Source organism: Triturus cristatus, chromosome 8 (genome assembly GCF_964204655.1).
Source record: "Triturus cristatus chromosome 8, aTriCri1.1, whole genome shotgun sequence".
Lineage (NCBI taxonomy): Eukaryota > Metazoa > Chordata > Amphibia > Caudata > Salamandridae > Triturus > Triturus cristatus.
This window is the reverse complement of record NC_140591.1, coordinates 18669559-18686668: the sequence shown is the minus strand read 5'-3', so window position 1 is coordinate 18686668 and position 17110 is coordinate 18669559. Positions and strand designations below refer to the sequence as shown.

Genomic DNA, 17110 nt, shown 5'->3' with positions numbered 1-17110 from the left:
TCCTCCCCATTTGTAGGGTTTCTGTGCTCTGTGTTAGGCAGGCTAACCATTCAAACCTGCTCTTTAAGCTTCAACATGATAAAAGCCCCGGCACCTCTTTGGTTACAAATTAAGCACTAGGAAAGTGGCTGTAGCCAAGACACTATTGAATTTTAGTTTATATGCTCTGTGTTACGCAAACTAAATAAAGACATATACAGTGTAAAGCTGCTGCCTCATCAAAACACCGGCACTTCCTTTGTTACAAATTAAGCACTAGGAGGGTGGCTGTAGCTACGTGTTTGCAGCTACACACAAATAAAAATAATAACGTAGCTCCACTTTAGGTCATATTTATGTTTGTGTCTATAGAAATATCAACTAATTTGTCCACAATCACAGGCTATTAAGCATATTCAGACATTAAAACCTGGTTTCAAAACTCGTAGGTTAGCAGTAGTGGACTTTAAAGAACATCCCCTCCCCATTTTTCGGTTTGTGTGCTCTGTGTAAGGCAGGCTAAACAAAACAACATGCTGTGTAAAGTTGCCACCTAATCAGAGCCCCGGCACCTCCTCTGTTACAAATTAAGCACTGGGAAAGTGGCTGTAGCCAAGCCACTATTAAATTACAGTTTATGTCCTCTGTGTTACGCACAATAAAAAAAAAGTATGGCGTGCAGCAGTGTGTGGCGTGCATCAGTGTGTGGCATGTAGCAGTGTCACGGTTGCAGCAGTGTGCGGTGTGCAGCAGTGTGTGGCGTGCAGCAGTGTGCGGCGTGCAGCAGTGTGTGGCGGCATGCAGCAGTGTGTGGCGTGCAGCAGTGTGTGGCGTGCAGCAGTGTGTGGCGTGCAGCAGTGTGTGGCGTGCAGCAGTGTGTGGCGTGCAGCAGTGTGTGGCGTGCAGCAGTGTGTGGCGTGCAGCAGTGTGTGGCGTGCAGCAGTGTGTGGCGTGCAGCAGTGTGTGGCGTGCAGCAGTGTGTGGCGTGCAGCAGTGTGTGGCGTGCAGCAGTGTGTGGCATGTAGCAGTGTCACGGGTGCAGCAGTGTGCGGCGTGCAGCAGTGTGTGGCGTGCAGCAGTGTGTGGCGTGCAGCAGTGTGTGGCGTGCAGCAGTGTGTGGCGTGCAGCAGTGTGTGGCGTGCAGCAGTGTGTGGCGTGCAGCAGTGTGTGGCGTGCAGCAGTGTGTGGCGTGCAGCAGTGTGTGGCGTGCAGCAGTGTGTGGCGTGCAGCAGTGTGTGGCGTGCAGCAGTGTGTGGCGTGCAGCAGTGTGTGGCGTGCAGCAGTGTTACGCGTGCAGCAGTGTGTGGCGTGCAGCAGTGTGTGGTGTGCAGCGGCATGCAACAGTGTGTGGCGTGCAGCAGTGTGTGGCGTGCAGCAGTGTGTGGCATGTAGCAGTTTTGGCCTTTAAACATGTCCTCCCCATTTGTAGGGTTTCTGTGCTCTGTGTTAGGCAGGCTAACCATTCAAACATGCTCTGTAAAGCTTCAACATGATAAAAGCCCCGGCACCTCTTTGGTTACAAATTAAGCACTAGGAAAGTGGCTGTAGCCAAGACACTATTGAATTTTAGTTTATATGCTCTGTGTTACGCAAACTAAATAAAGACATATACAGTGTAAAGCTGCTGCCTCATCAAAACACCGGCACTTCCTTTGTTACAAATTAAGCACTAGGAGGGTGGCTGTAGCTACGTGTTTGCAGCTACACACAAATAAAATAATAACGTAGCTCCACTTTAGGTCATATTTATGTTTGTGTCTATAGAAATATCAACTAATTTGTCCACAATCACAGGCTATTAAGCATATTCAGACATTAAAACCTGGTTTCAAAACTCGTAAGTTAGCAGTAGTGGCCTTTAAAGAACATCCCCTCCCCATTTTTCCGGTTTGTGTGCTCTGTGTTAGGCAGGCTAAACAAAACAACATGCTGTGTAAAGTTGCCACCTAATCAGAGCCCCGGCACCTCTTCTGTTACAAATTAAGCACTGGGAAAGTGGCTGTAGCCAAGCCACTATTAAATTTCAGTTGATGTCCTCTGTGTTACGCAAAATAAAAAAAAAGTATAAAGTGTAAAGCTTCTGCCTCATTAAAACACCAGCACTTATTTGTTACAAATTAAGCACTAGGTGGGCGGCTGTAGCTACGTGTTTACAGCTACACACAACAAGTAACATGATACCTACAACAAGTTAGGACTATTGGCTTTGTCAATCGTTGTTAGTTGCATAAGATAAATTAGCAGTAACTGTGGCTTGTATATAATATTGAAAAAGCATCCACTCGAAGCCCTAGTGACACCACGACAATGTTACTGCTCCTGAGTTACAAAAAGAGGCACAAGAATCCAGAGCAGACATGGCAAGTAAGTTGGCTGAAGAGGTGGGGGTGGCAAATGGTGTTCACGGGCGCTTTGATGTCCTCAGTGGCCGCGCGGCTCACTGAAAACATCAAAGCGCCCTCGAAATGTAAGTGATCGGCTGTGTGACAGGCGAAAGTGAAAGACGAGTGCTTTCAGGCTGCCAAATGGTGCGCGCGCCCGGCACACATGCACAGTAGTTGGCGGCCTGAAAGCACTCGTTTGCACTTCCAAAAGTGCTTACTATAAGTCTCGCCAGAGCAGCGCTAAAGCGCTGTCTCAGGCGAGACCTAAAAAGTGGAAACAAATTGCTCCAGTGTCACGGAAACCTAAAAGTGCTTAATATAACCGGGAGTGACGGGCAGCAGTGGTGAGAACTCCTCTGAGAAAAGCAAACTTCTCAGCAGGGCGATAGTTTACGCAACAGGGAGAATCTCTTTGCAACAGCACACAGCAGGAATCCGGCTGTTTGGATGAATACATGCAAACAAGGCTGCAGGCAACAACTCCAGCATTATTAGGCAGGAGAAGAGGGCTTGCGGCAAGATTCACTAGTATAGCTGGGAGCCAAGAAAAACATGCCTCACTACTGGCGCTTTCCACCCGCGACACAGTGTAATGTCATCATGGCTCCCCAAAAACCTGCATCTCCGACAAGAAAGGAAACTTTTGGCCACTAAGAAAACGCCTTAAAATGAACTTATTGTAGCATAGGGGCTAAAGAACGAAGAGAGAAATACAGTTAGGAATCCAGTTGCACTTTCTTCTCCGAGAGAACAGTCCGACGCAGGACACTGAATAGATCCTTGTAAAACTGAACTTAGTCACGAATCGGATCATGCAGACGTCTGTAGCCATTGGACAAATAAGAAATAAGTGAGGAAAGATGTATAGAATGCAAAGGTTTGTCGTACTGTGGGTCACAACCCCATTTGGAAGAAGTTTAGTTGACTTGCTAGCTAAGATGGTCCTCAGAGGTTTGGGATAACGAACAGAGATGGGTCTGACCAAACACATATGTAACACGAATGGGTTTTGTGCAATTCAACCTTGCAATCATTGCTAATATAAGTGTGAGCGGAGGACGGGGGCTTTTGGCCTAGGTATCCAACACGGATTTCTTACTACAGGCGTTAAAGTGTCTTTCAGAGACGGAAGCATGCCAACCCACATATCGCAGGACAGAAGAGACTCTGCCAGTTCCAACCCGATCACAGCAATTACCTGAAGGTTCATAAAGTGATAAAACTGGATTGAGCAAAATGTGTTTAATTGTCTTGCCAATACAACAATATTCATTTTTTTTTTTTTTTTAAATCACATGCAGTGATAAAAACCTATTTAAACCTTTTTGGCAACTGCTGTATCAAAATTATTTGTTCTACACACTTGTGCAATTCAACTGCTAGGGGACGAGGTGTGGCGCTGCGGCCAGGGCGACTGACTCCGGAATCTGAGTGGGTCACGGTTCTATCCCGGGCGCCAGATTAGCCCAGCACCGTGCGACTCTGGGCAATAGCTTGCTTCATCTTCCCGACGGCCCCCAGCGCCTAGACACCCTTACAGGCGATTGTTCGCGCTTTACAAATGTGGATTATTATTATTATTATAACTGAGGCACTAACTGCGAATGTTTCTGGTGCCGGTAGTCAGACAAAATTCAAAATGGCTTCACAGGTTGGACTTTCTTACAGGGTTTCTGGGATGAGGAGTTCGTGGTTCTCACCCATAGTGCCTGCCCCCATTTAACCCTAAATAGTCAACTCATTTGGGATGCCAATGGGCCGGACGCAAAGGCATGAAGATTGTGTGTCAGCCTCACCTTGTACTGCAGATGGGTTTGTCAACCTTTTGAGCAAGGATCTTAATTACTAAATCCTTGCAGAAGAAAGCCATACACACCGGAATGTATGTATGGTATGTGTGTACATAGCGAAGACGAAGCTGAAAAGAGGTTACCACCGTTAGAGGCATTTTAGTCAAATTTGCTAACTGAATTCAGGTTTAAGAATTGAAGAAAAAGACAATGTTGTGAGAAACTGTACACTAATATAACAGGTTTAAAATTATATTGCAATATTATCTAGATATTTTCCCATGGCTTATTCCAAACCTTCTATAACCACAGTCCTGGTTACCATACATACCCCATTCTCTTCAAAAGGTTTCCACCGCCCCCGGTGAGCTCTCCTTTACCCTCGCCTTTGGCCAGGGTCCGTTTAAATCTAATCTGATTCATGGCTCACACTTCAGCGTCCAATCCTTTGCCAAATGATGTAGGACATGGCAGTTTCCTGTTTAATTATTTAGTAATTCGATTTCAAAGCCCAACCATGTAGTACAAATGGAATTAGTTTAAACTAAATTAAATTTGAAACATTGCAAATGTGGGTATATGTTGAAATAAAACTTTATGAAGATTGCCAAGATGAAATTTAACAACTTATTCAGACAAGCTGGGTACACGTCCAAGCTCCTTTGTCTGAGAACAAGCAACCAGCCCAGCTCCCCACCTTTTTGAGACGGAACCCCAATGAGCCAAGAGGTGGTAAACTGATAACATAAGGCAGCTCAGAACATTTGCCCAGAGGCTTATTCCAGAAACCCATCTGCAGTACAATGCGCACGAGGCGGAACTCTCCCTCCATAGGAGACACTTGACCCAGCCCGGATTCTGGATACAAGGACACTGCTGTTCACAAAGTAACCCACGACTCCTCTGGTAGGACTGACTCTTAGGTAGGTGAGCACTAGGCCAGATCAGAGGTGTGTCGGGCTGGGTGGGCTACCAGAAGTTCTACGCAACCAGATCATCATAAAGGGAGGGGTGTTGGGCTGGGTGGGCTACCAGAGGCTCTGCGCAAGTAGATCATAAGGGAGGGGTGTCGGGCTACTAGAGGATCTGTGCAGCCACATTATCTTAAAAAGGGAGGGGCGTCGGGCTACTAGAGGTTCTGTGCAGCCAGATCATCATCAAGGGAGGGGTGTTAGGATAGGTGGGCTACCAGAGGCTCTGCGCAAGCAGATCATAAAAGGGGTGTCGGGCTGGGTGGGCTACCAGAGGCTCTTCGCATGCAGATCATCAAGGTAGGGGTGTCGGGCTGGGTGGGCTACCAGAGGCTCTGTACGGCCCGATCATCAAGGTAGGGGTGTCTGGCTGGGTGGGCTACCAGAAGCTCTGCGCAAGCAGATCATAAAGGGAAGGGTGTCGGGCTGGGTGGGCTACCAGAGGCTCTGTACGGCCCGATCATCAAGGTAGGGGTGTCGGGCTGAGTGGGCTACCAGAGGCTCTGTACGGCCCGATCATCAAGGTAGGGGTGTCGGGCTGGGTGGGCTACCAGAGGCTCTGTACTGCCCGATTATCAAGGGAGGTGTGTCGGGCTGGGTGGGCTACCAGAGGCTCTGCGCAAGCAGATCATAAAGGGAAGGGTGTCGGGCTGGGTGGGCTACCAGAGGCTCTGCGCAAGAAGATCATAAAGGGAAGGGTGTCTGGCTGGGTGGGCTACCAGAGGCTCTGTACGGCCCGATCATCAAGGTAGGGGTGTCGGGCTGGGTGGGCTACCAGAGGCTCTGTACGGCCCGATCATCAAGGTAGGGGTGTCGGGCTGGGTGGGCTACCAGAGGCTCTTCGCATGCAGATCATAAAGGAAGGGGTGTTGGGCTGGGTGGGCTACCAGAGGCTCTGCGCAAGCAGATCATAAAGGGAAGGGTGTCGGGCTGGGTGGGCTACCAGAGGCTCTGTACGGCCCGATCATCAAGGTAGGGGTGTCTGGCTGGGTGGGCTACCAGAAGCTCTGCGCAAGCAGATCATAAAGGGAAGGGTGTCGGGCTGGGTGGGCTACCAGAGGCTCTGTACGGCCCGATCATCAAGGTAGGGGTGTCGGGCTGAGTGGGCTACCAGAGGCTCTGTACGGCCCGATCATCAAGGTAGGGGTGTCGGGCTGGGTGGGCTACCAGAGGCTCTTCGCATGCAGATCATAAAGGAAGGGGTGTTGGGCTGGGTGGGCTACCAGAGGCTCTGCGCAAGCAGATCATAAAGGTAGGGGTGTCGGGCTGGGTGGGCTACCAGAGGCTCTGTACGGCCCGATCATCAAGGTAGGGGTGTCTGGCTGGGTGGGCTACCAGAAGCTCTGCGCAAGCAGATCATAAAGGGAAGGGTGTCGGGCTGGGTGGGCTACCAGAGGCTCTGTACGGCCCGATCATCAAGGTAGGGGTGTCGGGCTGAGTGGGCTACCAGAGGCTCTGTACGGCCCGATCATCAAGGTAGGGGTGTCGGGCTGGGTGGGCTACCAGAGGCTCTGTACTGCCCGATTATCAAGGGAGGTGTGTCGGGCTGGGTGGGCTACCAGAGGCTCTGCGCAAGCAGATCATAAAGGGAAGGGTGTCGGGCTGGGTGGGCTACCAGAGGCTCTGCGCAAGAAGATCATAAAGGGAAGGGTGTCTGGCTGGGTGGGCTACCAGAGGCTCTGTACGGCCCGATCATCAAGGTAGGGGTGTCGGGCTGGGTGGGCTACCAGAGGCTCTGTACGGCCCGATCATCAAGGTAGGGGTGTCGGGCTGGGTGGGCTACCAGAGGCTCTTCGCATGCAGATCATAAAGGAAGGGGTGTTGGGCTGGGTGGGCTACCAGAGGCTCTGCGCAAGCAGATCATAAAGGGAAGGGTGTCGGGCTGGGTGGGCTACCAGAGGCTCTGTACGGCCCGATCATCAAGGGAGGTGTGTCGGGCTGGGTGGGTTAACAGAAGCTTCTCATATGCACAGAGATGCTAATCTTAAAGAGCTTTATTTTATTTAACTTTCAGAAGTTTGGATACAAATTTGAACCTTGGGCGTTTCTCGTACAACTGGTCTCCAGCGGTCTCCCAACTGCGCTCTCCATGACGAGGAGCTATAATGCGGACTGTTAAGGGAACCATAGCACAACTACAGTGACTCTTCGCACTGCCCCCCAAATACACCCCTTGTCAGTACGAAGGGATGGAGCAATCATTGAAAAAACAAAAGAAACCACAGACTAGAGTGTGCGCGTTGTTCCGAATGCCGCCATCTTGTGATCGATCGAAGCAGATATGGGCCATGGGGTGTGTGGAGGTCTCATGTGTGCAGAGGTTGGTCCACAGGGAGGACACACGTGTGGGCAGCAGAGAGGCTGGACACTCAGGTGGGTCCACACACCCCAGAGGCAGATGGAGAGGGTGGCTCGAGCTGGCTGTTTTCATGATCTCTTCGGCTCAAAGTTTATGGCTGGGACTGCGAACACTGGCCAATCCGTCCTGAAGTTGTGGAACTGAATCCTTCTCTGGATTTTAGCAGCTTGATCAGGGGTTCTAGCGCTCTGAGCACAACAACCGACTGACTGCAGCTTTCCTGTTCGGTCAATGCTGGTACTCCTTGTCGCCCCGCAGTACCAGCAACAACGCCGCCTGGCTAGCCTCACCATGTACTAGCAGGAGTCAGGATTATTACAACAAAAGACTTTATTCATACAGATTAGCCAAACTGAAATGTGTTCTTCGGAAGAACTGAGCTGTTAAACGTCCATCCATCCAATTCGTGTGAGCGTGCAGTGGACGTGGGTTCGGAAGAAATGCACCAGAGCCAGCCCAGCCGCAGACTGTTATAATCCGCCTTTATTTGTAAAAATCCAGATATAAAACCACATCTCGGGATCTTTCCTTTTAAAATAAAAGGAAAAGGCACATACAAATGTTACCAAGCTCAGACCGACACGTTGAAGACAGGGGCCAGGCTCCGGTGCCCCTTGCCACGAGGCTCTGTCTTTCTGAAGAGGCCAGGAGTTCAGGACAAGGCTGCAGAACAGAGGACGAGCAGGGTGCGCAGGCGCACCGGTGTGAAATGTTCAGACAAGCAACTAATAGTACGTTTCTTTTTCCACCCAACCTGGCGAGAGAAGAGAAGACAAGAGTTCAATGAGCCAGCAGGTCCAGAAAGTAAGCACATGAGAAGCCTGCGCAGAGGGAGGTGGAGGCATGTGGGCTCCCACAACTGCACCTTCCATACAAACTACACAAGGAAAACTGAGCATCGACACCCTACACAAGCAACACGCAGAGCACCGCCTGCTGCAAGATCCAACCCACTACACAAGGAGTACGCAGAGCATCAACCGCTGCCACGTCCATACATGCATACCACACGAGCAACACGCAGAGCAGACGAGCAACACGCAGAGCAGACTACACCATCCACACCACCTACACAAGTGCGCAGAGCATCAACCGCTGCAACAGCCATACCATACAAGCAATGCGCAACGCACAAAGCATCGACAACTACACCACCTACACAAGGAATGCGCAGAGCAACCACCAAGACATCCAAACAACTACACAAGCAACGCACAGGGCATCAACATCTTCCATGCTACACAAGAATACTCAGCATGAACACCATCCAAACGCCCTACACAAGTAACACGTGAAGCACCGCCCACTGCAACAGTCAACCCAATATGCAAGGAGTGTGCAGAACATCAAGCACTGCTCCATACATACTACACAAGCAACATGCACCATCCACACCACTTGCACGAGAAATGCGCTGAGCACCAACCGCTGGGACAGCCATACACGACAAGCAACGTGCATGGCACCGCAGAGTTAATACAACACCTTCCATACTACACAACGAACACTGCACATTGACACCATCCAAACGTTCTACATGAGCAACATGCGGAGCACCGGCTGATGCGATATCCAACCCACTACACAAGGAGTGTGCAGAGCATCGACTGCTGCAACATCCATACATACCACAGAAGCAACACGCAAAGCATCAACTACACCATGCACACAAGGAACACGCAGTGCACCAACCACTGGGACATCCTACCCACTAAGCAACTCGTAGAGCACCGCCTGTTGCGACATCCAACCCACGACACAAGGTGTGTGCAGGGCATCAACACCTTCCATCTTGCAGAAGGAATACTCTGCATCGACGCAGAGCACTGTCTGCTGCGACATCCAACCCACTACACCAGGAGAGCACAGCATAGAACGCTGCAAAATCCATACATACCATACAATCAGCACGCAGAGCATCAACAACTACACCATCCATATACACTACAGAAGACCAAGCAGAGCATAGACCACCTCAACATCCCTTAGAGTAATATTGTGGAGAATTTTCAGAGCTGCCATGCACAGCAAGGAGATGCTGAGTATGACACCGACTACCATCTGTCAAGCGACCTCCAAAAAATCTCCAGGTGGTTTGAAGTGTTGGGAAGCAGCGGGGCGGGGGGGGAGGGAAGAGGGGAGTGCATGCTGAACTCCACTTGTAGGCACTCAATAAGAGGTGTTAACCCAACTAGTGGTGCTCCCTTTTTTGGATAAACATGCATATTCGGGTGCCCCAGCCATCACAACACGCACCTGACGGTCCAGCTCATTCTACAAAGTGTGCCAGCGGTTCCTACATGTCCAAACACAGTGGCACTTCATGCAGGTGTGATGAGTCATGTTGGGTAGGTAGGCGAGGACCCACATCCTAGAATGCTAGTAGCAACACGAGGGCACGTGCAATACTTACCACCAGGGCTGCGTCGAATGATGAGCTTTCGGATTTCATCATAGACAAATATAAGGAGTGAGTATGGGAAGGCACAGAACCACCACGTTGGTCTATCGGGAGAGAAAAGGAGGCGATTGGATGGAGGCAATGCTCAGGGTTTCAAATACAAAATTACAAGCGGTTAATCTTTACACCTTAGTCCAAGCACCACCACACGGAGAGGAACACAGAAAGCAGTCTGTATACACCATCCACTTCCACACATACACTATCACCACCTGCTGTGATCCAAGACAGCGAGCCATGGATAGAGTGTGGACTCAGCATAACGAGTATATATGCAAGCCAGGCAGAGCAAGGACATGAAATACAGGGGAGGGGAGGGGGGGGGGGGGGGGGTCTCTTGCTCTTTTACCTAAACCGTATGTGAGCTGGTGCTTTACGGCTGTGAACTTCGTCTTGATAGAGGAGCGGTTTGAATTTGTTTTAATGTCATCACCCTTGGGGACAACGATGTAGGCATTACGAAGTGGTATTTTGAGTGCTAAAATAATGAAAATCTGGTAACCTACTTTTTTTTTTTAATAACCAAGCCTCATTAACTTCTAATAAATTCGAGCATATTTTTGGATGGGGCAGAAAGTAGTGAGGAATCGGTCAGCCACTGTAGTAAGACAAAATATTTCCAGTTGAACAATATGACAACTTTAGAACCTATTTCCTAAAGCCATTCTGAAGAGTGGCCCGGGTACTAACTCTAGAAAGGGGAAGGAATATCTAGCAAAGAGTCCAGGGCCCCAACTTTCACATCAGTAGGAAACAAGACAGCCTGTCGGTACCCCTGTGCACTATCCAAGAGTAAATTATGAACTGAGATGGTAAAGCAGTAGGTAGGGAGGAGTAATGCAATATTTGCAACCCAGGGTTTTTGGTTAAAGAAGCTAGGAAAAGGGCCCCCACCTCTGCACTCCTAGTACCAACTGTTCAAGTCCACGAGCAGTGGGGGTGGTTCGCTGCTTTGTTGGAATATGCGCAGCTTTAGAGGCACAAAGTGTCTCCCTCAGAGAAGGCCAGTGGCAGCACATCTCTTAGCTAACAAGTACTTTATAGATGTCACAATTGGTATAACTTGGGTTTCATTATATATATATAAAAAAAAAAATTTACTTTCCTGACTACAACAGCAGCCAATACGGATCAGGAATCAACTCTCCACCCATAATACACACTGCTAGGAGTAGGTTCCACGAGCATGGAAATAAAATGAAAGGAAAATCACCAGTCCAACTTACTTGAGGGGGTACATTCTTAAAGCCACGTCCATTCCTGGGCAGTAAGACAGGAACGCTGCCAGAGCAGTCTCTTCAAAGAGGCCAAAAATCAAGATTTTATTCCTGGAAGACAAAATGTGTTCCAATTAGAGCAGGAATACGTTGCTTAAACAATTTTTCAACATCAGCATATTACTTGGAAGAATGTTTGACTTTAATTTGCCTCCATGCCCCTAATCTCCATCAGGACAGTCTGATTCATACCTTGCTGAAGTTTCTCTGCAGTCCTCAGACTGAAGTCCCTCTGACACTCGTCCAGTTATGGAGGAGTGTACCCTGGGGAGCGGAAAACCCAACAGCTCATTCCAAGATGGGAGGAGTGGGTTTGGGGGGTGGCAGGGGAAGATGAGAGGGGAAACCTCTTCAAGCACAGATATAGTCTAGTTACAAAGTACGAGAGGTGGCGGACCTCCACAGGAGGAGGGGGGGGGCATACAATCGAATGATCAAAATGGGACATGGAGTGTGCAAACACAAACCCTGAATACAATGATCTGTGGATCGAGTGATACTGGTTTGGAGTGTTGGCAAAAATATCCATCCAGGGAAGGATAAGTTTAGCAGGTAAACCTCGGAAGAAGCAATTTCAGCTGCGGAGGTTCGACATCCTATTCAACTAAACAATGAGTACCAAAAATTGGCAGCAAACAGCCCACAAATATATATATTTTTTTTAAAACGAACAATTATAAGTATAGAGCCTTCAAAGGGTAGAAGTAAAGAAGGTGGCAGCTGCATCCTATTGTGTGGGGTGACTGTATCCCAGGAGACTCCTAGGTTCTATGTCATGTTCCGCCATCGGCGCCTTCATCGAATGAGACTGAAGTGCTAAGAGGTTTTGCAGCAGTGGTCAGGGAAGACTCTTGACATTACATGTTGTGATCTAGAAGGGAGGCTATCCAGTACAGAACCTGCAGGTGCCCACCCAGGGCGTACTCACTTCATTCCTTGCTGGAAGACAGAGTTCCTCCTGGTTTTACAGATGATCAAGTCAGCCCACTGGACAACCACGATGCTGACGAAGAAGGAGGTGTGGCAGGTGAACTCTACTATCTTGCGCTGCTCGAACGTCTGAAAGAGGGAAGGCACAATGAGAGAACCGCATCTGTGCAGGACAAAAAGTCTGCCACAACCAAGGCCACCACTCGCTGAGCCCAGCCCGGTGTCCAACACTCCGCACCTTCTGGATCTGCGCCGCCCAGCAGGAGTTTGCCCACATCAGCAAATGTATATCAAAGGCAAGGCTACAACCAGTCACCCGAGCACTCATGAGCACCCATCAAGAACCTCCGCCTGCCGGTCCCCCAGCAGAACCGCAAACACTAGTTTACACTCCACGACCGCCTGTGGGCAGCTTACCCATTGCTGGCCATAGCTGTCCTCCACGTCATTGACCCAGCGATCATCCCACGACACTCGGATGCCAAGGAGAGTCCAGGGAAGGAACCCGTTCTCTGCCAAGATGACGAAGTACGTGAAAAAGCCGCCCAAGGCCTGGATCATGCCTAAACATGGGATGAGAAAGCATTAAAGATGCTGCGAGACATGCGGTGGGCAACGTATAGAGAGTCTGAGGGCATTTACAGTCTCAAATGTTCAACTATACCCTGCAAAACTGAACAGCACGCGGATCAATGGTACACACAAGGAATGGGGCTCCAACTGGACATACGCGAGACATAAGTGACGCGCTAAACGAATAGACATTCATTCCCATGCACCCCTCAATACTGCCCCTGGTCTCCTCCTGGCCAGGAGGGAGCAGTGTGCAGAATCGTGCCATAGTAGCAAGGTTGCCCTGCTTACCAATCTGCCCATAGGCCATGCTAATTAACCGCTCGTTCACTAGCTTGTCCGTCTTGGGGTTCCTGGGTTGTCTCTTCATGATGTCACTCTCAGCCTGTTCATAAGCCAGAGAGATTGCGGGAACCTGAGGGAAAGGGATACGAATTACAGTGAGAAAGTGGTGAAGCAATGCAGCGCAATGTGGATCACAATGGAAGAGGGGTGAAGCAACGCAGCCCAATGTGAATCTCATGGAGACAGGGTGAAGCAACACAATGTAGATCTCATGGAAGAGGGGTGAAGCAACGCAGCGCAATGTGGATCACATGGAGAAAGGGTGAAGCAACGCAATGTGGATCACAATGGAAAAGGGGTGAAGCAACGCAGCGCAATGTGGATCACATGGAGAAAGGGTGAAGCAACGCTGCGCAATGTGGCTCACATGGAAGCGGCGTGAAGCAACGCAGCGCAATGTGATCACAATGGAAGAGGGGTGAAGCAACGCAGCGCAATGTGGATCACAATGGAAGAGGGGTGAAGCAACGCAGCGCAATGTGGATCACATGGAGAAAGGGTGAAGCAACGCTGCGCAATGTGTATCTCATGGAGAAAGGGTGAAGCAACGATGCGCAATGTGGATCACAATGGAAGAGGGGTGAAGAAACGCAGCACAATGTGGATCTCATGGAGAAAGGGTGAAGCAGCGCAATGTGGATCTCATGGAGAAAGGGTGAAGCAACGCTGCGCAATGTGTATCTCATGGAGAAAGGGTGAAGCAACGCTGCACAATGTGGATCACAATGGAAGAGGGGTGAAGCAACGCAGCGCAATGTGGATCACATGGAAGAGGGGTGAAGCAACGCTGGGCATTGTGGATCACATGGAAGAGGGGTAAAGCAACGCTGGGCATTGTGGATCACATGGAGAAAGGGTGAAGCTAAACAATGTGGATCTCATGGAAGAGGGGTGAAGCAACACAATGTGGATCTCATGGAAGAGGGGTGAAGCAACGCATCGCAATGTGGATCTCATGGAAGAGGGGTGAAGCAACGCAGCGCAATGTGGATCACTTGGAAGAGGGGTGAAGAAACGCAATGTGGATCTCATGGAAGAGGGGTGAAGCAATGCAATGTGGATCTCATGGAAGAGGGGTGAAGCAACGCATCGCAATGTGGATCTCATGAAAGAGGGGTGAAGCAACGCAGCGTAATGTGGATCACTTTGAAGAGGGGTGAAATGCTGGGCATTGTGGATCACAGAGAAACGGTGAATAAATGCTACGCAGTGTGGACCACAATGGACGAGGGGTGAAGAAACCCTGCACAATATGCATCTCAATGGGGTACTGGTACGAAGCAATCCCAGCTCGTCGTTGTCGACAGAGGGTAATAAGGGTAAGAGACCACACAAGCCCTCTTACGGATATGATGGTCAAGTCTGGCACTGGCCTCACTTTTCCAGACGTAAACCTACAGTTATATTTCTTGTATGAAGGGTCAGAGGTGGTTGGGTGGGGAGGCGCAAAATAAAAGCAGATTCAACATTGTGTAGTAATGCGAAACGAACATGAGTTACAAATTCGGTCACTAAAATCCAAGCATGCTGTTATTTAAACAAAAAACGCAAAGAACAAAACAAAAAAGAACAAAAAAAATATAGGCCTGAACACAGGCCTAAACACTCACCATGTCTGTGCCCAGATCAATGCAGAGGATGGTGACCGTGCCCAGGGGGAGTGGGATGTTGGCGATGATGAAGATGAGGAAAGGGGTGATCTCTGGAATGTTACTGGTCAGGGTGTAGGCGATGGACTTCTTCAGGTTATCAAAGATCAGACGACCTGGGCGACAAGAAACACCAATCAGACGAGGTGCTGAGCGCAGACCAGCTCTTCCCAGACTAGACCCTGCATTATCAGCCCAGGGTGATCCACCTACACTGGGGCGCAGGGGGCTTTGACTAAAAGGCACAGCCTGCGCCTACTAACTGAAGGACGATACAAGCAGCGCATTAACCAGAAGTCACGCCTGGCGAAGACTCGACATCAGTGATTAACAGGCCAACTTGGGCCATTGGTGACTGATCAGCTGGGCCACCTGAATTATGCGATTGTGCAGCTGCGACAATTTCCAGGTAAATGGAGATTTAGCGCATTTGCCACATAATCCATCCGCTGCGTAATCTGCAGAGGTGAACAAAAATAGTTTCTAGTTCAAATGACAAACGTTACTAAAAGTACAGCAACACGTGTTGCTATGCAGTGAAAGACCATTTACAAAACTGGACTCATTACCTTTTATGTCGCTTGTTGCTATACTTTGGTGTTAAACAGGTCCCAAAGAGGTGCAACTAAAGCCCAGACAAGGTTACCAAGTTACAAAATCAAATACTATTACAAACTGCGCTGCATAATTTGCCCCTTTGCCGCATAATTACTTATCACTGCCACAGTTCCACTGGCCCTGCTGACCAGTGCAGGGCACAAGGTCAGCTGGAGGTTACTCATCTGGACGCTGGTTCCCGTCCCATGCTTTGGTGGGACACATGCTTGCACAGAGGCATGCATCACACCATGGAGTGGGCGCAACAGGCAAGGCCCGCCCCGGAAGTAGTGATGCCACCTCACAGGGGAGGCACAAGTGTGTCCAGCTCTTCAGCACTCACCTTCCTCCACGCCAGTCACGATGGAGGCAAAGTTGTCGTCCAGCAGGATCATGTCGGCCGCCTGTTTGGAGACATCCGAGCCAGCAATGCCCATGGCGATGCCAATGTCAGCCTTCTTCAGGGCAGGGGAGTCGTTCACGCCGTCTCCGGTGACAGCCACGATGGCGCCCTGCAGGAAACAGGAGGGTCAGTGGTCGCATAGCCAAAGTGGCGACTACTCTTTAAGAGCTAGGCTGCAGCCTCACTGGCCACTCACACCCCTCGATGGACAGAAGCGTGGATGTGCGCTTCACAGCCCCACGGTGCGCCAGTGTAACCCTCTCTGGGGCACAGATGCAAATACACAATCTAAAGTAGAAACCACAACTCGGTACTCCAGGAAAGAAGGACTGCTCCACTGGCTCACATTAAAGCACCGAACTCTAGCTCACTCCTACAGAAGAACTTGCAACTCGGGAAATACGACTGTTAGTTACTTAAATTCTTGATTTAGCCGAGGTTTAAAACCAACCTGGAGCAGAAACTGCCCACGTGACCCAATCGCTAAGCTCGGCACCCCAATAAATGCCTTTTGGGCATAATTACCTTCATTAGACCTCCCTTTTGCCTCTCCTATAAGTGCATGTTGCCTTTCTTTTTGCTTCAACACTGAACCGATGCAAAATGCAAGGAATGAAACTGAAGTGTATACTTCATATTGGAATATAAGGAACTAAACCGAAAATGTATGAAGACTTGACAGGAAAGAAAGTAAAACTGGAGTACAGTGGTGGGGAGTCAAGATCACACATGGCCAAGAGGCACACAAATTGAACACAGCGATGGGGGCCCAAAATCGCACGGACCTAAGAGACACAGCTTAACTCCAATAATGCATTTTGCAAAACTAGCTGCATTTTCGGGTTTGTTTGCACCCCAGACCCCTTTGCTTCTCGACTAAGCCCTGCAACTCTCACGGGTGACAAGCCGCGCTCTACAAGTCCGGACTGACTGCTCCACTCCGCACCTGTCGCTGACAGCCCTCCACAATGATCAGTTTCTGCTGAGGGGACGTCCGGGCAAACACGATCTCGGTGTGGTGCCGCAAGATGTCGTCTATCTGTTCCGGAGTCATGTCCTTCAGGTCTGTGCCATGGATCACACAAGCCTTTGCATCTCTGAAGGGAGAAAAGAAGGGGTACACGTGTCAAAGTACCAAGGGTCGGGAAGCACAGCAACTTCAATGGAAAATACAGGGCGAGGAGGATGGAAGCACAGAACAGGATGCAAGAAACAAACCAGGCAGAGGCGTTAAAGACCGCAAAATCCCTCCCTTGCATGATGCATTAACGAGCAGACACAGCCCCGCTAGGGTGAACACTGGCAGACATACCAGGGAACCTACACCAAAACCCATTTCAGGAACAGTGGCGGCTGCGGAGATTTAAAATTGGTAAGGTGTAAAAATTGGGC

At 49.7% G+C, this 17110-nt stretch overlaps 1 protein-coding gene across 2 annotated transcripts in view; it reads right to left on the bottom strand.

Moving 5' to 3' along the window:
* Positions 1-7795: 7795 nt before the first annotated feature.
* Positions 7796-17110, bottom strand: part of LOC146799852 (sodium/potassium-transporting ATPase subunit alpha-1) — an 86973-nt gene continuing 77658 nt past the window's right edge. For both annotated transcript variants that reach the window (XM_085620746.1, XM_085620747.1), the window contains exons 15-23: positions 16665-16815; positions 15659-15827; positions 14680-14834; positions 13016-13139; positions 12569-12714; positions 12150-12280; positions 11171-11272; positions 9897-9988; positions 7796-8237 (exon numbers count right to left, since the gene is read on the bottom strand). In XM_085620746.1, the coding sequence (XP_085476872.1) occupies positions 8209-8237; positions 9897-9988; positions 11171-11272; positions 12150-12280; positions 12569-12714; positions 13016-13139; positions 14680-14834; positions 15659-15827; positions 16665-16815 (1099 nt within the window). In that variant the 3' untranslated portion in view covers positions 7796-8208. The remainder of the gene's footprint in view (positions 8238-9896; positions 9989-11170; positions 11273-12149; positions 12281-12568; positions 12715-13015; positions 13140-14679; positions 14835-15658; positions 15828-16664; positions 16816-17110) is intronic.